Genomic DNA, 23,066 nt, shown 5'->3' with positions numbered 1-23,066 from the left:
AGGGATGGATTTAAACTGTAATGTTTTTAAAATAGCCAACAGGGGGCTCTCTTTTACTGCAGGAGTTAAACACTAGACTAAATCTGCTTTAGTGGATGGAAAGTAGGAAAACACTTTGTTTATAGTTTTTATTTAACTATAAAATCTCAGGAGTATGAGCTAAATATTATAAATTAGTAACACAATCTTTAAGCGTCTTTGTTCCTTTCATAACAATGTTGTAAATACAAAACCTGTGACCATTTTATTTCCTTAATACTAGTTCATGCTAGGTTTATGCTAATTCCCTTCACCAAATCCTTTCTCATATCAGCCTGAGGTATGCCAGCACATATATAATCTGTTTTTTTTTCTCCAGTCCTCAACTGAAATCTTGTGACCGATTTGAACTGTTTTAGTCTTTATTCTGGTCATTTGGCAACTACACATCCATATTTATCCTTCAACTCCTCTGTTTTCTCCAGAGGTAGCGATGAAGTTAAAATAAAGTCTTTTACTAAACACTATCAAGGAAACTTATTTTGTTTTCTTTGTGAATTTCACTGAGAAACATATTGTCTTACTCCTTACTAACATTCACAGACTTTCTGGACTATGTTGATAAACTATTTAACCCCCTCTGAAAATGAGCATTTTGTTAGCATCGGTCTTTTCATGCTAACGTGACGCTAGCTAGCTAAAACTCTGCAGAACTTTCATTTAACCCTAACTCTAATAGTGTGTTTATAATGAGAGAGTAAAAATTCCAGACATGATTTCATTTGAAATTTAAAAATTGTAAAGTTTTTTGTGCTAAATGTGATAAAAGGAAACAAAGAAAGTCACAATGTGTGCATTGCAACTCTGCTAGTTATCGCTAAGTTGAAGCAAGCTGTATTAGTAGCAGTATTAGTTGCAGTAAAGTATTAATAATAATAATAATAATAATAATAATAATAATAATAATCTATTCATGTATATATTTACTGTTCTGCTTATACTTATTTCTAAGTTATAAATGTAACAAATGTTTATATCATTATATATAATTATATATATCATTATATCATTTCTACCGCTATGGCATTTCAGCTGTTTTAGTGTCTGCCATAGACACACACACACACACACACACACACACACACACACACACACACACACACACACACACACACACACACACAAACAATTTAGAGATGCCAGTTAGCCTACAACGCATGTCTTTGGACTGGGACATTTCTTGCTTTCTACCTCCACCAAACAAAATAAACAAGAAAACCTCTGCACTTTCTTGAAAGTTGAACTTTTTTTTTAATTTGTGAGAAAAAAGCCTTGAAACTATTAGCTTTCATTCACTTTCCTTGATTAAATATGCTGTAGTTTATCCAATTATTACTAATTCCCACATGAGCATTATGAATTTTCATCAAATAGCTAGAAGCAAAACTAAATCAAGATTAGTTGTTGAAATGAGAATAAAATTTTCAAGGGAAAGAAAAAAGCAGTTGTGCCTGAAAGACTACATTTGGCATAAATAAAAATTGTGCAACTGATTTTTTTTTTTTTGCCAGTTTATCCTTTTAAGTTCTTGGCAGCAGCTTACGCAGCAAACAGACACACAAAGTTATGTTGAAATCCATAAATAATCCTCTGAAGCGTTAACCCTTAGAATGACTGACTGCTCAGAGTCTAAACTGTATCTGTAAAATCTGCAAAACATTTGAATTTAAATTAATTTGAAGGACGAGGTGTTGAAAAAAATCCCAGCGGTTTCTGTTTCTACATGCACAACACACCTGATTCCTATCATTTAATCTCTGTGAGCTTTGTAACTTGGCTGGAAAAATGCGAGAGCACAAAACAGTGGGCAAATCTGTCCCTTATCAGATAACATTGGCCCAAAGCCTTTAATCTGGGCTGTGGTTAAACAGGACCTCGGCTCGGTGTAAGGTCAGATGCAATCCGCGTCCTGTCATGTTCCATTCTCGGAGAGAAATTCCCTGAGGCCTGGCTGTATGAGCGCTTCTTTCCGGCTATGGCAGAAATGTGGTCCACGTGTTGGCTGAAAGGCCGTGTAACTATATATAGCTGATCAGGAAACACCTAGTGACGCCCAGGCAAAGTCTCTCTGAATGAGTGATACTTTATTTCAAGGGTACGTGCATCATGAATTAAGCTTTTATCACCTTTTATAAACCCTTTCTAAATGCCTTGTGGAAAAACTCATGAGATATTATGTAGTATGCTTTTATTCTTATTCACACTTGCATGACACAGAGGACGTCTTCGCCGTCGTCCATCGCTATTCATTCGGCTGACCTTTGACCCTAAGTGTCATGAATACAAAATTGATTCTCATTGTAGTGTCTGTGGGTCAAAGGGCTGAAAATCAGTCATTACGCTGACATGAAGGCTTTGTATGTTTATACTTAGATAGTAGGTTTATATTCTTCATGGATGATCACATAGGATTTATTACATTGTAAAAAGGAGACGGACGAGTGGAAAGCAAAGGCATTTTATTCATTTATTTTTCTTCATACTAAATATCATGTTTCTAAAAACATAATATGCAAAAAAAAAAGGTCTGAGAAAAAGGGTTAAAAGCCGAAAACATTACTGCTACAATTTTAAAAATTATTTACACAACAGCATAATACACATCATTTTAGTGTAATTAGCATCGTTTTATATTATTACACAGCATTACTGTGGCATAGAAAAAAAAAAAAAGTGAGAGGTATCTTCAGTATCTGCTTCATATCTGATGTTCAGAATGGATCAGGAAAATGTGCCGTTCTCACCGAACAGACGAGACACACAGACAGGGACAGAGCGTCTGAATTGTACAAAAATTGACAAGACGTAGGAAAAACAAACAACGAGGCACAGAGCAGTCACTCACATGGGACAAGGAGAGGGTCAGAGACTTTAGAGAGGGAAAAAGTGAGAGACGGAGAGTGCAAATAAAGAGCACCAGAGTCAGAGTGAGTGTTAAGGCAGTGTGAACGATTCGACGCCTCGATAGATCACTCAGTATTACGTGTTGGGAAACGGACACAAACACACACCCACACACACATAAATTCTTAGTACACTGATTTAGTGTGAGGAAGAAGTCCAGCAATACTTTTTATTAGGCCACATTCAGTAAATTATAAACAATGAAGATGTCCATAACAGGCCCTGACGCATTCATAAGGCGTTATACACAGGGTTTCTTTATGAAAATGCATTACAGTGTCGTTCATGCACTACGCACTGTTAAAACAACACGCCATACAAGTGTTTCAAACAATAACTGTTTCTGTCAGTTACTTACTGCTGTAGCGATTTATTAGTTAGTGTTTTTTTAACTCTATCAGTAGTTATAATCGCATCTCAGGCTTCGGGAAAATGACGGAACTCACAAAGACAATCAAATATAATATAAAATACTATAATATAAAAAAAAAATATATGTCTGTTAATATTGTACTATTTATATTATATAATGTTGCTTAGAAGAGCTGCAATAATAAAATATTTTACATTTAATGTTTTATTTTTTTAATAAAGAAAATGCCCTTTGTGGACAAAATATGGACAAACATTTAATGTAAAAAAAAAAAATGTCCTTTGTGAGTTCCAAAAATTAAGACAAATGTAAAAAGAAAAAAACAGAAAATGTCTTTTGTGGTGAGGTTTAAAAAACAAAGCAAAAAAAAAAAAAAAAAAGGACAGGTCTGAATTTTTACTGTGTGTATTATCTACAACACGATGCAGTCTAGAATACAAGCTGGGATTCTTTGACACTGGGCCTGTGCATTTTCATAAACGCCTTATGAATGCGTTTTAACTGCATCAAACGTATCCGTAGACCTATGTGGCCTTATAGACGTTTCTATGCAGCATTAATCGTCTGAAATGGTGAGCATAGCCATGTTTGATGCTTAGCAACCGACGACTAACGATCCAGAGACCCCCAGGAGTATTTGGTTTCGTTATGTGCACTTAACCGCGGGTCGCTGTTTCAGCAATAATCGTCCGACGAGAACCGACAAAGAACAAATGGGACTGTAAGCTAAGCGAATGTGCGGCTTTCTGCGTATTCGAAATGCATATTGCGTATATTTCGTTCTGCTCCTATCTCAAGTGCATAGGCTGTATTGTCAGAATTATTCATTCAAGGAAACTGTTTATGGAGATGATTCAGTCACATGATTTGTTTCTTCCTTACTTCCATTCCATTCCTTTTTTTTTTTCTTTTTAAATTTATCACTAAATTTCCAAAGACCCATGTGAAAATCTGAGGAAAACAAAGCCCTGCTGTTATTATGCTAACGGTGCTACTTTCATAAGCACCGATAGCGATATTTGGCATTTTGTGTGAATTCGACAGTGGTGGAAAAGGCAGATATAGAATACTGAACAAATTGATTAACTGGATCTATTTACACTTCATCATCCTGCATTCGGGGGGGAAAAAAAGAAACAGAAGACTTCATTTATTACTAACTTTCGAAAGCTTCTAGGTCGACAGAAGTTCTTTCCACCACTGCACACAAACTGATGTTTATAGGTTTTGGTAGATTTCAGCGTAACTCTAAAAGATGTAAAAACCTGATGTAACATCAACATGATCTATAAACTCGAACGTCATCGTGATCCGTCACTCCGTGCAGGATAAACCTAATTTGGGTTGATTATAGTTGATTATAGACACTGAAGGGATGTTGGGAATGGGAACAAGAAGAGGAATGGGGTGGAGCGTGAAAGGGAAAAGGGTGGATGGAGTCTGACGGAAAGGAGGGGACGTATTGGTCCGTTGGTGAGAGGGCGGTGTTGTGATTAGTGTATGCCGTTCATGATGTGTTCCTGGTTGATGTCCAGTGTGCTGCTGTGGTCCTGGTTGTGCTGCCCAGGGCTCAGGTCCTCTTCCCAGAGCTGGGCGTTCTTCCGTATTTCGTCCAGAGAGTACTCCTTAAGGATGGTCCCGTTCTCAAATACTGTCACAAGCATGTCCTGTGCCACACACACACAGCGAAAAAAACAACGTTTGTTACAGGCAGTGTTTAGTAAAATGATCATCTCTATATTTCCGGATTGTTTGAAATTATATTTGTTTGGTGTGTATTATTTTTTCAAATTAACATAACCAAAAAAAATAAATAAAAGCCCTTTTCCCTTTCACAGGATAGTGGTTTATATCTACATTTATATTTGATCGTAAAACCTCACTAATCGGCGACTAATCGGAAACTCACCTCCTCCGGTTTGCCTGCCCCTTGTTCCACCGTCTCTATAAACCCGTCCGAGTTTCTCCTCAGTGACAGACGACCGCGCTTCGATCCCTTAGACGGGTCCGTCACTGGCTGCTTGTACACATCCATCTACAGGCGCGCGAACAAAAGACGTAAGACTCGTGTATGACTTCTCTCATGTAATAAAAAATAAATAAATAAAAAAATTAACTCACCCCTTTGCCGCTACTCTCCACGTAGCTGCATTTAAAGGCACAGTTCAGTGTGTCTCTGTTGATCTTCTGCAGCAAGGCGCTTCCACAGCCAAAGAACACGTTCTCTGCACTCCAGCCCTCATCGCTGAGCTTCTTCAGGATCTGGGAACAGCAACACAAAGCTGATTGTCATGCTTTCTATGTCTAAGGTTTATGGTTGAAGAAGAAGAAGAAGAAGAAGAAGAAAAAGGAGGAGGAGGAGGAAAAAGAAGAAGAAGAAGGAGGAGGAAGAATAAGAAACCTCTTTCGTTATTGTGTGATAAAATGTAACCCCTGATCAAATCAGGGGCCAGTATACAGCCATACAGCTGACCATACAGTTGACCATAAGAATGGTTCATTTCCAATTTAGGCATGCATAGAAATCTATTCCTTAACATCTGGACTTTATATGAGAAGATTGACAGCAGGCTGAATTTGGGCTTTTGCATATTATGAGTGTGAAACCCTGCACTATAGCGCCACCAGTAGGCCCATATTGCATAAGTAGTGACGAAAGTTCTGATCATTATTATGTTACCTTCTCGACTGAGTTCAGATCGATCCCGTCTCCCTGGATGATGCGCACGTATGATGGAAGCACTTTATAGCCTACAGAGTTCTGGGAACAGCCAAAACACTCCTCTAAAATCTTAATCACCTGCAAAGAGAGAGAGGGAGAGCAAGAAAGAGAGGGGGATTTTTATTATACAAATCGCAAACAACTAAAATTCTCGATGTGACAGTAAAATCATTAAAAAAAAAGGTCTTCAAAACTAAATGAACACAAGGCTGTGAAATCACTAGAGTACAATACATAATCTTTCTCTCCTTCCTTCCTTAATTGGTTCCTTCCATCTTCTTTCCTTCCTTGCTTTTATTGGTTCCACCCCTCTTTTTTCATTCCGTTTCGCTCCGTCTTACTTGCATTCATTGCGTTACAAAGGAACAGGTCGTTTCTCGGGCAAAAGACCCCAATGCTAGAGTTTACAGCAAACAAAAATCCAACAGGAAACAAATGCAGACTGAAATGTCCTTCAAATGTCCTAATGTTATTCCCTTTAGAAGATTCTAGAAGAAAAACGGCATAGAGATGTTGCTGGGAGAGGAAGTAAGTGTTCTTTCCTCTGTCAGACTTGTACTAGTTATTACTTTCACTCTTGTCCTTCTCTGACTTTGCTGGTTGCAGATGTTCACCACCAGATCACCATGAACTCTGGAGGTCACCTACCTTCAGCAGCGTCTCAGTGGGGTCTCCTGAGTCGGGCCGGATGACGAGGGCCGAGTCTTCACTGCGCTCCATCACTCGATCCTTCAGCTTGTCTCCCCAGATGTGCTTGCAGGCCTTGAAGATGTCGTAGCTGTCGCTGACCACCGCCATGGGGCCTGAGGGGAACTGGTCCAGCAGGTACTCATACGCCTCCTTCTCTCTGTTCCGGCCCCAGGAGATGATTGTGCTGCAACACACACACACACACACACACACAGTTTAAAACAAAATGAAGACAAGGTTTAATTCATTGATCTAAAATGATAAAAAAAAAAAATGGCACTCAGATGATACTTATTGAAAAAATTCACAATATAGAAATGCTTATATTTTAATATTTGGAAAAAAAATCCAGGAATAAAAATTCTGGTAACGTAGAATATAACTGAAATAACAATATAAGAATTATAATTATAATTCATTTCAAATTAGAATTTTAAAATGTTGTGTTTAAAATGTTTCATTTGAAGTAAAATCTAAATATATAATTACATTTTTATTTCATTCCTGTTGATAAATGTTCTGTCTTATAGTTTATTTTTTTATGTATTTTCCTCAATGTACAACTATTATTTTAACCTGGAAAAAGCCCCCCCCCCCCATTTATTATTTTAGGTATTTTTTTTATGTACAAGTATTTTAATTTTAAGCCGGAAAAAAAATTAGACTTATCGTTTATTTATTTATTTTAAAAAATGGTTGCTGCTTGTTTGCTTGAGCTTGATTCATATTTAGGCTCCAGCTTCCCTGACAGATTAAGTTATGTGGTTAGACACGGTCACATTGATGAGCTTCAGTGCAGCTCAGAGGAACCTAAAGAGGTCGACTGACTCAGTTTAATGACTCTGCATTTGGTAACTAAACGAATCTGTGCAGATGAGTCAGTGGCAGATGCTCTTCATAAGAACTTCAGATATGCAGAGGAAAAGAAAGTGAAATCTGACTCTGTGTGTGTGTGTGTGTGTGTGTATGTGTGTCACCTGTGCTCAGCAGCAGGTATGGAGAAACCAGCCATGGGGCAGTTGTAGTAGCGCTGAGCCATGAGGACTCCAGCCACTGTGTCCGTGCTGGAAAAGTTCACCAAGTGAGCGGCTCCTCCCAGCGCTGCTGACTGCACACATGTATGAAAGAGATGGAAAAATATGATGAGCTGCGTGTGCATGTGTGTGTGTGTGTGTGTGTGTGTGTGTGTGTGTGGGTGGAGGGGTCAGAGAGGTCACCAGTTTTTCTGCCCATAAAGCAGTTAATGCTCGTTATTTAGATGTACACAGTAATGATTTTCAGTACACATGATTATTTAATTATGATCTTTATTATTAAAGTCCAGCATCACAAATAAACACCTTTTTCCTATTAAAGACATTTTGCTCATTGTCGTTGTTTTTTTAATAGTGGTTTCTTTAGCAATGTTCTCTGGAATACAAAACTTCCAGCTTATTTTGTGTATGTTCGCGACAGATATAACGACGCTACGAAATACTGCCGAATGCGTATGCAATAGACCTCTGTATAACTATTGGCTCAACAGGAAACAGGAAGTAGTTACGCATGCCTGAAGTGCTCAGAGCTAAACCAGTCAGCAGAAACGAAATACAGTTTTGTCATGTTAGAATCAGGGTACGCTTGTGAACACAGTTCCAGTGTAGCGTATTAACTAACTGAAGAAATCTACACAGATAAAGTAATTGTTGCATTATATTACAAACCAGAAATGAGAAATAAAGTAGGTGAAATGAGACAAACATCTCATGATGGGTAGAGTCAAAGAGCTCTGCCAAGACAGAACAATGGCACCGGTTTACCGACGGATTCAACAACCCCTAAATGCTCCTGTAAGCACCACTGGGGCAATTATCCACACATGGAAGGAACGTCACTTCACTATCAACCAGCCACTCCACCAGCCACAAACAGCAGCTCCTCAGAAAGCATGTTGAATCTCGTCTAGGTTTCATCCCCAATGCTCGTAAAAGCTGCTGCCTTACGCTGCCTTGCCTCTGTGTACTGCTTTTCCTCGATGATAAAAACTCGATCCAATGACAGCATTAACTTGTTTATCAAGTTTGAAGGACTCGTCTAAGAAGACACCCAGATTCCGTACCTGCGGAGACCTAAAGACAGTAGACATCCTAAGTCAAGGTTGGTGGCTTTTGTACTTTCTGTGGGGCCGAACTCGAGGAAAAGTCACCCAGTTTAACTACATACTTTCTGTTTGATATGTATGACTGAAACCATTTTAGAACTGTGCATGACAGCTCCACCCATGACTCTAATCTAGCGATAACCGTATCAAATGCTGCAGATAAATCCAGTACAACTAGAACCACAGAATCTCCAGAGTCAGTAGCTAGAAAAATATTTAGCACTCTCAGGAGGGCAGACTCAGTGCTATGAGCAGTTTTAAAACCAGATTGAAAATTGTCAGACAAACCGTTATGGGTGAGAAATGACTGAAGTTGGTCGGACACAATTTTTTCTAAAATCTTTTTTTAAGATAGACGGATCGAGTGAAGGCTTCTTGAGGAGAGACGTAACAGTAGCCACTTTTAAATCGTCCGGGACACAGCCAGTTAAAAGACATTTGTTAAAAAAAGGAAGCTAAACCTGTCCCAACCGAGTCAATAATCATTTTTAAATATCTTCGACGAATGACGTCGAGGGGACTAGCAGATGGTTTCAATTTAGCGATGGTGTCCTTAAGTAATTGAAGAGAGATGGGTTTAAAAGTGGCCCATGTGGCCCATGTGGCAGGTGCCAGTGAAGGTGTTATTTGTTCAACGGATAAACTGTATACTGGATTAACTGTAGATCTCAAGTTTGCGATTTTTTCATTAAAAAACCTCAAGAAGCTTTCACAGAGATCGTCAGAGGCTACAGACAAAGTACATACAGTTGGGTTAACAACAGAGTTTATTACTGAAAACAGCACCTTTGGTCTGGAGTGATTATGTAAAATTAAACCAGAAAAGTATGATGCCTTGGCAGATTTGGCAGCTTGCTGATAAGCTGACAGACTGTCATTAAAAAGCTGTAAGGAAATATGCAAATTGTCCTTTTTCCACATTCGCTCGGCCTTTCTACAGGCTTGTCTTAGCAGCCGAGACTCAGCGGTGTGCCACAGTTCAGATTTAGGTTTGGGCTTAAAATGCTTTAGTGGAGCAGTCACATTTATTTTTGTCGTTGGTCAGCATCCAAGTCTGATAGTGGTGAGTCCAAATCCACATAGGACTCTGTAAAGTACTGATTAAAATCAGTACTGAACTGAGGAGAATAGAAACAGAGGTATTATCACTCCTTATCACTTCTCTGAGATGAGGCCGACTCTGTGAGAATCCTGAGACATCTACAGATCTACCAGCTCCAGTTGGACTCTGTGATACTAAAGAGGAGATCTGAACTCCATGTGATCCTTACACCAATACAGCATTTGTTTGACTGTATATTTGTAATCACACCCTCCAGGGTCCCCCATATGAGGATGAGGTTCCCCTTTGAGTCTGGTTCCTCTCAAGGTTTCTTCCTTACCAATTTAAGGGAGTTTTTCCTTGCCACTGCTGCCTGAGTCACCTCAGACTTGCTCATTGGGGATAAATATGCGAACTACATATATCTAATAATAATCTTGAATATTTTATTATATTTAAATCTTTATATTATTCCTTATGTTTACCTTCTGTTCTATGTTTATGTTCTGTAAAGCTGCTTTGAGACAATGTCTATTGTAAAAAGCGCAATACAAATAAACTTGAATTGGAATGAACTTGAATTATGGTTCGAAAGCATAAAATCAGTAATAATAATATCATTAATATCAAACCCATGAGAGAAAACAAGGTCCAAAGTATGTCCATAAATATGAGTGGGATCTTTTTTTTAAGGACAAACGTTCACACGAATTGCTGCACTGAAACTGTATTTAATTTAAAAAAACAAACAAACAAACAAACAAACAAAAAAAACGCCGAATGCTTATTTCCCCCATTGTACCTATTCTTATTCATAAATTTGGCTTTTAATATTCCAGATTGGACTAGAGTTGGGAATAGAATTGTTGTAGTTTGTGTATCTAGAGTTGTGCAGATAAGACTTAATAAAGAGGGAGAGAAAGAGTGATAGAAACAGAGATTGCAAGAGAACAAGAAAGAGAGAGAGGGTGAGAGATAGAAAGAGAAACGCATAGAAAGGGAAAGAGAGAGAAACACAGACCGAGAGAGATCGAGATATGGAAACAGACAGAAAGAAATAAAAAAGAGAGAGAGAGAATCAGAGAGAGTAAAAGGTATAATATACGGTATATAAGGTATAATAAACGTATATAAAATGTGTGAGGTGTCGTTCTTCTGTGTTCTTACATTACTGTATAATGGACTGTGTGTCCAGACAAGCAGTGATTCTCTTTATTTTTTTTTAAACAGATAAATAAAAATGACAGGTCTGTATGCATCGTTCTGCGCGATCACACACGCTGATGAGAGACGTTCTGCTTTACACTAGCGTGCAGTGTGACATTTAGGTCAGCGAGGTGGCTAAACAGCTTTTCCTTTTTCCTCTTGCTCTTATCTCAGAGAGTGTCTTATTGCCTGTACACCGTGTCACTGATCTGAGCTTCTTAAACAAGGGCAGATCGGTACACAATGGCATTGTGTTTATCACCTGAGACAGACAGTCTGCTGACTTTTTAGACACAAACCCTTGTCTGTACCAGCCGGTGTCATGCTTAATACTCAACCCAGTCGTGTCCGGTTTGAGCGAACGCTTTCCTAAAATATACCTTAATTGTATTATTAACCCAGTTTAACACACAGTGATTCAAAGTGCACAATCAGCATGGCTCATTACTTTTGCTCAGAACTGGAAGCGGGCCGAAGGGATCGGAGACTTTTCCCAGTCTGTTTCATTTCATTAAACTAGCTGTATATTAACTCACTTTCTTACTGATGCCATTTTATTTACGACCTTCTCTAATGTGATGATTAATAGATTCTGGCCACAAAGTCACGACTGTAAGCAAGTGTGTTTGTAAACTGACTCCGGAAAGCACTATAACTCATCGTAAATAAAGAACTTCGGCGATAAACTTGCTTTTTGTTAATAGCAAATGTCGATTAGGATGTTTGTGCCTAAGCCATAATAAAATGTATCGGTGCGTTAGCGTGGACTCTTACCTCCTGAGAGGAGACTCCTCTGTACCCGAAATCATGCAGTTTGTACTCCAGACCTTCCAAACTTCCTGATGTTGCCTTCAGATGTTTGGCGAGGATCTTTTTGAATTCCCGGGAGATGGTTGCCACGGTGATGGGGTACCACATTTGGACCAGCATAGTCTGAGGGGACAAAGAACGCAAGGGGGAACGTGAGAGAGAAAGAGAGAGAGAGGGAGACTCCCAGTTAAACTTAATGACCCCTGAGTTTGATCAACTGCCAAAATGGGCTTGCAATGTGACTAAAACTGACAGAAAATCTGAGGACTTTCTATGGGAAAAAAACTGCTCATCTACAATCTAGGTAGAAATGTAGAACAGATATACCTGCGTATTAAGGACAGACAGACAGACAGACAGACAGACAGACAAACCACCTAAATGGTATACCATCAGATCAATCATCCAATCAACAGACAGACAGACAAACAGACTGACAGACAGAATACACCAAGTGATTGACAGTCCGACAGCCCAAACACACGGACCAACTGACAGACAGGCAGACGGACTGACAGTGCCAGCTTACATACACAGACACACCAAATAGAACCTGAGACAAAGACCAGGTTTCCAACTGAAAGAGGTGTTAATTGACTGACAGACAGAAAACAACTGACAGATTTATTTGTTGATGATAAATTGCCAACCAATCAACTGAAAACTGAGTGTATAAACAATGTCCGTCAACGTGGATACGTGCTGACTGACACAAAACTGACTCACAGACTGGCAGCGAACAGACAGACAGACAGACAGACAGACAGACAGACAGACAGACAGACAGTTAGTCCTGTGCCTTTTTCTTCAAGTCTGGGTTGAAAGCAGCTTAAAATCGAGGACTGCAGCCTACTGCACATAATAGAGCTCTTGGTTTTAGTGTATAACATTTTACAGTTGAATAAAGTTATTATTCTAAACTGAGCGTTTGAATGTGAGGTTTCAGAGCCTCCCTGTTCAGGTTCATTGGGTCATGAGTTCAGCCTCAGTGACCCCTGGCCATTATAATCAAAGTTCTCTGTGCTGTTTCAGAGCTGCAGCAAGCAGCCAAGTATGTGCTGGAAAAGAAAAGAGCCCGAGTCAGACTCGGCCACTTGCACAATGGCACAGCAGGACTGTGATTAAAACACACCCAGAGCGTTAACCCTTTAGGGCAACATTTTTTTAAAGCTAAAAAAAAACCACAAACAAACAAACAAAAAAAAAACAACATCAAAACACGTTGCGACATGTCTTTAATATTGTTTCATCCTTGCTGTGGTTTGAGAACAATATTAAAAGTAAAATACGTAGATTATAAGTCGATCTGTAGCCTGTACGCGGTTTGCTGATCAAGACTTGATTTTAGCGAGAAAGGCCACATCCACAAGTCGAAAGAGACAAATGGGAATCCAATACCTGGGTTTATATAGGCACAGAGCAGTTCACCTCAGCGAGCACTGAGGCACTTTCTTTCCCCTCACTCGGCACCGCCTACGCTTTGTCCGTGTGTCACGTGATTGTTAAATGTTTAAATGTACCAAATGCCATGGTAGCACGTAGATGTTATTTTTTTAGTATGCGTTCACATTCATATTCATTTTGAAATGTTACAGCTAATAGTAATCATAAACATCATAATCTCCCCGTCCTCAGCTACAGCACATAATTCCTAACTACGTCTCTTTAAGAAAAGAAGAAATACCTCAATGTAATTGGTGAGCCAGAAGAAGTCAGGGTCTGTGTTCTCTACAGTGAACAGGACGTTTCCCCTGGGAACGATCTTCCCCTCAGGAACGGCTTTGATGCGGATCGGGAGGCGGCCGTCGTATCTCTACCACGAACACACACACACACACGTGATTGTTAGCACAACTAAAGACCTCCATGGAGAACCAGTGAAGGTGGAAGGTGAATTAATTAAATCCTACCTCCAACAGTTTCCTCCAGCCTTCTTCGTCAAACACTGTCTGCTTGAAGTGCATCTGGTAAAACACTTTCGCCTCCTGAATCTTTTCCTCTGTGACGACGCGGCCTGGGGAAAAAAAATGTACTTGGGTAATACGCAAGTTCCACAAAGTCAAGCTGGGCTTAAACATTGCTACTGAGATTCTAAACATGCGCTTTAAACAGACTTCTCGCATCCGACTGGTCAGAAGGTGTCGATTAAGCGATAGCGTTTCTATAGCAACAGCTAATTTACTGTTAGGGGCTGGTACAGCGGATACTCGGAGTAATCTAATAATAAATGGATTAGATATGTTGTGAAAATTAAGAAGTAAATTAGGAGTAGTTTACTTCATAGTCTTAGAAGGAGTCACCAGAGGAAAAGAAAAAGCCTCTAGGAATATTTTCTGGACAAGGTGCCATTCTTTACATTCATATGTAAAGGTAGTATAAGAGGAATAAAACAGGTTCACTAACGTAGCTTTGTGTTGGGATTAGTCACACAACCCCAATGTGTGTTCGATTCCCATGCCAACACAATCTGTCTGATTAAAACGGCGGTATGTGTATTAGAAGGACCCTCTGCTCCCGGGGACAAACGGGTCCGACATGAAAAGCACGGTTCAGGAAGGTCACGCGGTCATACTTTGTCCCTTTCGTAAAAAGGATCAACCTTAAGCGGAACTGGCTGACGGTTGCGTAACGCCGGTCTGCAGTGCCTTCCTTAAACAAACAGTTACGAAACAGGGCTTTGTATTATTTTGTTATCATAGCAAGCCAGGTGATTATTCAAAATTAAGACAAGTAAAAGCCCGTCTTTCTCATATACACATCATGGGATTCATCTGAACTTTTCAGATCGAGTCGTGCAGTTCGACCTTAAGTTTCTATCATTAAAGGACACATGCAGGACGTCAGAGGTGCAGAGCAATCAGAAACACAGGACTGGGGTAAAGCTGCACAATGCTACAGGGCCACCTTCCTCTTCTTGTTAAAAGACAGGCTAATCTCAGTCCTGGCACAAATGCCATAATAAAAAAGAAATGTAGACATCATGCTGAGTTTGCAAAAGTTGTGACGCTTAAAGGTCGATTTTTTAAAACCCGTGTTTATCAGAATAAACGAAAACAAAAATATACGGCCCTGACACGGCCGAAAAAGAGAATAGGTATGCTACTTTAAAAATTAAGCAATGAAAATAAATAAGAAAATAAGTGTAAAAACTTTTTACAAACTATGTTATGCGCTTATTAAAAAAAAATAAAAAATAAAAAGTTTTGATGTGACTCTTTTATTTAAAAAAAAATGTTCCTCTGGAAGTTTTTTTTTTATTTCTAAAAACTTTATTTTCAAATATTTATGTATTATGTATAAAAGGGATTTAGATAAAATATTTGACATTTTAAACATTAACACAAGTGATTTAAGAAATTATATTTTTTAATATGATCGAATTATTAATTTTTTTTGTTTTTTTTTTGAAGGAAAGCAATATTTAACTTTATTTTATGATTTGAACTTTATTTTAACACTATTTATTTGAATATTTACTTAAGAGATTTGAAATAAAATAGTCTTTAAACAAATGATGATAATCTGTTAAATAATAAGGAATTATTACATTATACTTTAGTTTTGTAGAATTATTAATAGCTTTCCTTTTAACATGCAATGGTAAAAAAAAAAAAAAAAAAAAAAAAAAAAAAATCACACTAAACCTGAATAAATAACTTCTGTGTTATTGATTTAGATCTTTCTTTATTCATAAGAACCAGCACAAATACCCCAACTAACTAAAAGATGAAGTATCCACTGTAACCTGAACGATTATAATTTCTGTAGTGATGAAAATGTTCAAAGTACGATTCATACAAACAAACTGAAAGAAATATTTGCACATCATCATCAGACACTCTCTTTCTCTCTCTCTCTCTTATTTATTTATTTATTTATTTATTTATTTATTTATTTTTTAGATCAACACCTGCGAGGTATTTCTTCAGGAGATACTGCAGGCCGAAAAACACCACTTGGTTGAACTGAGCTCCTTTCTTGTGCCGGCACTCGAAGTACGAATAGACTTTATTGAGGTCTGGAGGATACTGCTTGTAGTGTGTGATCTGAAAGAGAGAAAACATAGAACAGATGATCAAACTAGAGCTTGTGGCCCTAATGACAGCATGTCTAGGATGTATTTAATTCCTCTGAGGCAGATAGATTTCGTTCGTGAATAAAGGACGTATTTTTGAGTTACACATGATGCTGTGGAATGTTGCAGAAAGCAGGCTGGCCTTTGTCCCTTTTTGAAAATTCGCTGACGTCAATAAATAAATTAATAGATAGCTAGATAGCTAGATAGATAGATAGATAGATAGATAATAATAATAATAATAATAATAATAATAATAATAATAATAAAATATGCAGGTTACTAATAAAAAACAACAACAACAACAACACTAATGCTAAAGTATAATGTGAATTCCTGGCATCTCTTGGTGTGTCCTGTACATGAAGAGATGTGTCACAGGAAGGGAACGTGAATTACTTCAAGAACACAAAGTACTCGTGTCTTGCATGAACACAAATTCTCTTTAACTTTGAGCAAGATCCTGTTCGCTGGAATATTATAATGAGTGTCTTTAATGCTGAGAAAAAGGACACGTTGACTGCCAAAAACAATTAATCTGAGCGTTTAAATATCTATATAAATATATGTGATATGAGACAAATTCTAAGTAAACCTTAGCCAACATCGAGAGTGATAATATAATAGAAGTTGGGAGCTGAATGAGTATCGTGCTGTGTAAGGAACAGAAAATGTGATGTTCTTAAACAACAAACAGTGAAGTGGAATATTTTTCCAAAACAGCACAACCTGATTAGTGTAGCATTCTAATTTACTCATTCATTAATAAGGCATCATGCTTTTTATCCATTTTAAGCTATGTTTAATGTTGTGGAACGTCTATGAGGCAAGTTGCGCACACACTCACACACCCACACTCACACACCCACACTCACACACACACCCACTCACACACACACCCACTCACACACATACTCTCACACACATACTCTCACACACATACTCTCACACACATACTCTCACACACACACGCACACACACATGCACACACACATGCACACACACATGCACACACACACTCTCACACACTCTCACACACTCTCACACACTCTCACACACTCTCACACACAGTACTTTCCAAGATAAAGTTTTAGTTTTGCACTCGTGTGTCAGCATGCTTTCTTTCATTACACTGAATTCCAACAGAGAAACTTTACGCATTACGCTTCCAGATTTAATATACTGATTAAAAGAAATGAATGAAAACTGGTTTCAACGCAGAAGCTACATGGAGCTAAATATTAAAACCAAAACGCGTATTCCAGTGGGTTAGTGTGTGTGGCTGATATTTAAGCCTCTGTGGCTTTCAGATGTGGAAGAAAACATCCTTTGCCATTTGAAAGTGATTAGAGAAGGGGGTCGTCTAGCATCCTCCAATTACATCTGACCTTTCCTGGCATGTTTCCAGTCCGGGCAGGACAAATAAACCTAAATGCAAATCCAGCTTTTTCTTTTTTAAAACCTGATACGATCCGTACATACAGGAATTAAACATGTTGAGAAAATGCCATCAGATATAATTAGTTAAACATTAGATTTATCTAAAGAAAACTAACCCTTTAATGCATGTGACTGTTTTTCTAGACCCCATTTTTCAAGTTTGGCTAATTCTATAAAGAACTTTACACTAAAATGTCTTTTTAGCACCTAGTTCATAAACTCCACGTTAATAGACACATAGTAAGAAACCTGTATCGATTTACAACACAGTTTCCCAACATCTGGATCACTTTGATACCATAATATTTTTCTCCCTTGAAAACCTTCCAACTCCGGAGAAACTTTCAATATCTAATACCAGCAAAACCAGAGGCCGCGTCTCAAACCGCACGCCCCGCGCTACTCACTAACTTCCGTATAAACAGTACGGGATATTGGGTAACCCTGGTAACTCACTATTTAGGCGTAAGACCGAGTGCGCCACAGTGTGATTTGGAACGCGGCCTACAGGAGACGCAGATTCGTGCTTTAATTTCAGTTTCGTTTCTTAAGTTTTGAACTGCTGACTTGCACTGCGGTCATTGTGAAGACTAAACACTATCCAGCGGTATTAAATACAACAGCAACGAATACAACGAGCATAATTTCAGCTGTAAAATGAACTCCCCTAAAAACGTGAACGTATGAATATATCTAAATTATTTATGCGCGTATATAGGTGGTTTTACGGTAGCTACCGTCTTTAACCGTTAATAATAAATCGTCTGTTCTGAATCAGATTTAGTGTCAGTTCTGAGTTATTATTTAAAATTATACACCGAACAGAGATGTGTAATATTTATATAGTTGACTACATTGTTTTCGTTTAAAAAAGTAAAACGGATAAAATAAAATCATCGCAACTTAGAAACCTCTCCGGTGTTTATATATTTTTATGCAATAGACGCATAGAAGGTACCGTAATACACCGTATATATTCGCGTACGCTTGTATCAACGCTAGATGAAGCTAAAGCTAAAGTAAACAGTGCATTTAAAAGGAAAGGAGCTCGCATACAATTAAAGACATTTCGGGGCTGTTTTTATCACGGAAGGAGTTAAGTCGTGTTATTGATTTTTTTTTTTAATAATTAACGCGTTTATTAAGACTCTTTTAAATGGAGGTGCGACCATGAAACATGACAAGCAGAAGGGCAGGCAGGAGACACAGGTTAGCTTAGCCGGCTAGCTGAGAAGATAAACATTACTACGAATCTATGAGCCAATCTATAAGTTTTCTGTTTGAAGAAATGATGCAATTTTTAATTTTAATATTAAACATAACACGTATGTAAAACTTACCTTGTATGAATCCGTAGCGAGTAAAAAATTATAATCCGTATCTGTCATAACTGAGATGTTGTGAAATGTTCAGGTGGGAAGAAAACAAAGCACTAACAAATGAACGTCGTTGTTTACAGCGCAGCTTGACACTCAGTCTGATTACACCGTAGTTGTGAGTGAAAGAAGACGCCGCACGTTTACACACCGCGTTTGTGTGCGTGTCTGTGATAATCATCACGTCCAGAGAGACAAGAGGAGGCGGAGTCACCGAGACGTTCACGCAACACAGGGGCGTGACGAAGACAGCAGTATACACATGGGGGAGGGGAAATTGGGCGTGGTCTGGACGGAATACAGGTGCGTAGGAGAAAATGAGGGCGTGGTCTGAACGGAATACAGGTATGTAAGAGATGGAAGGGGCGTGGACTGTGGGACTGGCATAGCAGGTTTGCAGAAAGTGACGCGGGATTATGAAAGAAGAGTTTCATTTTCCTTGAAACGAGGTCGAAACTCTGGCATCAGGAGCGTCGAGCAAAGTCCTGTTGTGTTATTACGTCAGGAATCTGATCAGAAAGCAAAAATGAAAAGAAAACAAAAAAAACGAAAAGATTTAGTGTTTGTTTGGGTTATAGATATATATGATTTATGATTTATAGCCAATGAATAGGTTTCTTTTCACCTTTATATAAGAGGTGAAGGGACACAGAGCAACGTTTTTACTTAATAATAAATAATAAATGTTTAACACATCCTTTGACTACAAATTATAAAATGTGCTTAACAAATTTTTGACAATAAGGCCGAAGGATGTCTCATCGGATCAGACCTAAAGTGTACTAGAATTTGAATTAAGTGGTCCAAGGTGGCAACTATAGTTGGCATCCTTGGTGCCATGCCAGCAACTTAATCATGTAGACTACATTTATTTACATATTTACATATTTATGTATTTAGTAGTTACATAACTCTCAAAGCCTTGAGTAAATGTACAGTACATGCCCAAATCACATACTTTTGCTTTATTCTGTGAACGCACGACTCACACAGAAAATTTTAAAAAGCCATAGACTGTGAAACACATTATACTTATGATTAGTTAAAAATAAGATTGGTGTTCCATATAAGATGACTTCTTAAATGCTTACACTAGATGCTAATGTACACAGTGCATAGTATAAGCAGCTCCACAGACATATGAACATTTAGATTCAAATTGAATCTCTGTATGCTATAGATATGGAAGTCCAAAGTCTTGACCGGTTGGTGATTTCCCTGTTCAGAGAACATCTGTTTTCACTCTTTCACTTTTGTTTCTGGTTGTTGTAGGAATTGTTGCTTTGTTTCTTTTCCTCTGTGGCCTACAGTGGTTTCATAAGTTCAAAGAAGAAATGTTGAATTCTCACCTCTAGGATAATTTCCTACTTCATAGTTATAGTTACTCTAATTAATGAGCTGCTTATTTAAAAAACAAAGACTGCAAAGTGGTATGCAAACTTTCTTGAGAAACAGGATGCTTATGATAGCAATGCGCTTACAGGAAACACTTGACATTCACTTTTATTTCAGCATTCGTATATGGTCACACCTTTTAAAGGCTTCTGCTCTACTCCCAGGGTCACCTACTCACCACTGTTTGACCCTCAGGAACAGGAACCTTTAATCTCCCTTTCTAGAGGCCCTGAACCTATGTACACTCAAACCTAATGTAATTTAATTACTGAAGTGCAGCGAGTAGAATTGCCTCTTCGTAGTTCCTGACATTTCGGTTCTAGCCCGGCTTACTTTCCGTCCAGAGAGTCCGTTTCCACCTCATGCTTGTAAATAGTTGATGCTTCCTGGAATCGTTTGTGAAGGGAATCTCTGTTGAAAGGTTTTCAATGGACATTAAAAGGACAAAATAAGGAACTTTAGGGTTTAGGGTTTCCCAGATAGGACAAACAAAATATCTTTTATGTAGTCTAAATGAGGTCTTAAAATCTTCACCCAGAAGGTTCTTGATTTAACCAGTAACTATTGGCTCACAACGGATTCTTGGGTTTTACTTGAAACCTGTTCTCATTCAGGGAAACATTCAGGTGTGCAAAAAAAAATGTCTAAGTTTACAGCATTTGGAAAATGTCTTTATCCAGAGCGACATACAGTACAAAAGGGCTTTGAAGTCTCTAATAATGAATTCTTGAGTCTAACCGAGTCTAAAACTCTGTTGAGAGGAAATATAGCACATAAACCTTTTTGGCAAACAATCAGGGAACAAGTTGCAAGTTGAAAATTTTCAGGAAGAGTTAGGACTTTTCGGCTGTTCGGACATCTAGGGGAAGTTTACTCCACCACCTAGGTGACAGTCAAGTCAAGTCAAGAAGCTTTTATTGTCATTTCAACCCTATATAGCTGTTGCAGTACACAGTGAAATGAGACAACATTTCTCCATGATCATGGTGCCACACAAAACAAAGACAGAGCAAAGGACTTAGTAAGTAGTCCTAGCCACATAAAGTGCAACTGTGCAACCTGGTGCAAACAGTGCAGGACAAGACAAATAAGACAGACAAGACAATGCGGGACAAAAGACAGTGCAAACAAAACATTACAAGACAATACACAAAAGACAATAAACTGAAACAGTGCCGACCAGTGTAAATACTGTATGTTCAGACAATATTATGTGTGCAGAAATACTGGAATGAACACAGTGTTATAGCAGCAGTTACCTGAGTTATTGTACAGGGTTGTGCAAAACAGCAATCAATCAACTGAAATGTCAGACAGAATGTGCAAAAAACAGCATGTAAACAGATTGATGGATATATATTGGAAGTGTGTGTATTTAGTGTAGGTCTCTGCAGTCCATACAGTTGATGTGGGTGTGTTTATGTTGTGCTCAGTACAGTTTAGTTATTAAGGAGTCTGATGGCTTGTGGGAAACTGTTACACAGTCTGGTCGTGAGGGCCCAACTGCTTCGGTACCTTTTTTCAGACGGCAGTATTGTGAAGAGTGTGGATGCAGAGTGTGGTGTAAGTGTCCATGATGGAGGGACTCCAATGATTTTCTCAGCTGCCCTCACTATCTGCTCAGGGTCTTGCGATCTGAGTTGGTGTAGTTCCCAAACCATACAGTGATGCAGCTGCTCAGAATGCTCTCAATGGTCCCTCTGTAAAAAGTGGTCAGGATGTGGGGAGGGAGATGTGACCAGATGAAGTTCTCTGCTAGATGAACACTAAGAAATTTGGTGCTCCTGACGGTCTCTACAGATGATCCGTTGATGTTCAGCAGAGAGTGGTCACTCTGTGTTCTCCGGAAGTCAACAACCATCTCTTTGGTTTTATCAACATTCAGAGAAAGGTTGTTGGTTCTACACCAGGCAGTTAGCTCTGTATGCTGACTCTTCCTTCTTGCTGATGAGACCCACCACGATCGTATCATTGGCGAACTTGATAATATGGTTCGATCTGTGCATTGCTGCACAGTCGTGAGTCAGCAGAGTGAACATCAGTGGACCGAGCATGCAGCCCTGGGGGGCTCCAGTGCTCAGTGTGGTGGTGCTGGAGATGATGTTCCCGATCTGGACTGACTGAGGTCTCCCAGTCAGGAAGTCTAGGATCCAGTTGCAGAGGGAGGTGTTTAGTCCCAGCAGGCTCAGCTTCCCAAACAGGTGCTGAGGGATGTCTATGAACAGCATTCGTACATATGTGTCTTTATTTTCCAGGTGGGTGAGGGCTATATGAAGGGACGTGGCAATGACATTGTCCGTGGGATGGTTTGGACAATACGCGAACTGTAGGGGGTCCAGTGAGGGTGGTAATTGGGTCTTGATGTACCTCATGACGAGCTTCTCGAAGCACTTCATAAGGATGGGTGTGAGTGTGACGGGACAATAGTCATTAAGGCAGGACACTATAGATATATTTGGTAATAGTAATAGTATTAGTAGTAATTAGTAATAGTAGTAATACACTAATAGATATTACAAACAGAAAAATAACACCTTTAGGGATGGATGTACTTCAAGGGTTTTAGAAAATAATTGAAGATTTTTAGCTTCTTAAAAAAATAAACTACCTGAACCCCTTTGTCATCAGGAAATACACAGTTATGCACATTTACAAAAATCTTCAGGGGTTCTTTAAAGGGTTATTAACTAATTAAGGATTCTTTATTTAAAAGTGTTCTGCTTGGATACCATTCTCAGAGCAAACCTTTCAGGTGTACATTCTAAGAATAAAAGATTTTTAAAAGGTGTTCAACCTGGAACCCTTTCTCAAAGGGAAAAACAGAATTTTTCGCTCTTAGAAACAAAAGGCTCAT

At 38.7% G+C, this 23,066-nt stretch overlaps 1 protein-coding gene across 1 annotated transcript; it reads right to left on the bottom strand.

Annotated features, from left to right (window-relative positions):
* Window positions 1–2,481: 2,481 nt before the first annotated feature.
* nampt2 (nicotinamide phosphoribosyltransferase 2) lies at window positions 2,482–18,997 on the bottom strand. Its single transcript, XM_060857853.1, has 11 exons — window positions 18,782–18,997; window positions 15,837–15,972; window positions 13,837–13,940; window positions 13,611–13,739; window positions 11,891–12,049; window positions 7,706–7,836; window positions 6,687–6,912; window positions 5,997–6,116; window positions 5,438–5,578; window positions 5,226–5,351; window positions 2,482–4,983 (listed from the first exon to the last, which is right to left on the bottom strand). The coding sequence occupies exons 1-11, from the start codon at window positions 18,827–18,829 to the stop codon at window positions 4,810–4,812; spliced, it is 1,494 nt and encodes a 497-aa protein (XP_060713836.1). The 5' UTR covers window positions 18,830–18,997; the 3' UTR covers window positions 2,482–4,809.
* Window positions 18,998–23,066: the final 4,069 nt, after the last annotated feature.

This window comes from Tachysurus vachellii, chromosome 22 (assembly GCF_030014155.1).
Source record: "Tachysurus vachellii isolate PV-2020 chromosome 22, HZAU_Pvac_v1, whole genome shotgun sequence".
Taxonomy (NCBI): domain Eukaryota; kingdom Metazoa; phylum Chordata; class Actinopteri; order Siluriformes; family Bagridae; genus Tachysurus; species Tachysurus vachellii.
The sequence above is the reverse complement of the archived record's forward strand: the minus strand, read 5'-3'. Positions and strand labels throughout refer to the sequence as shown.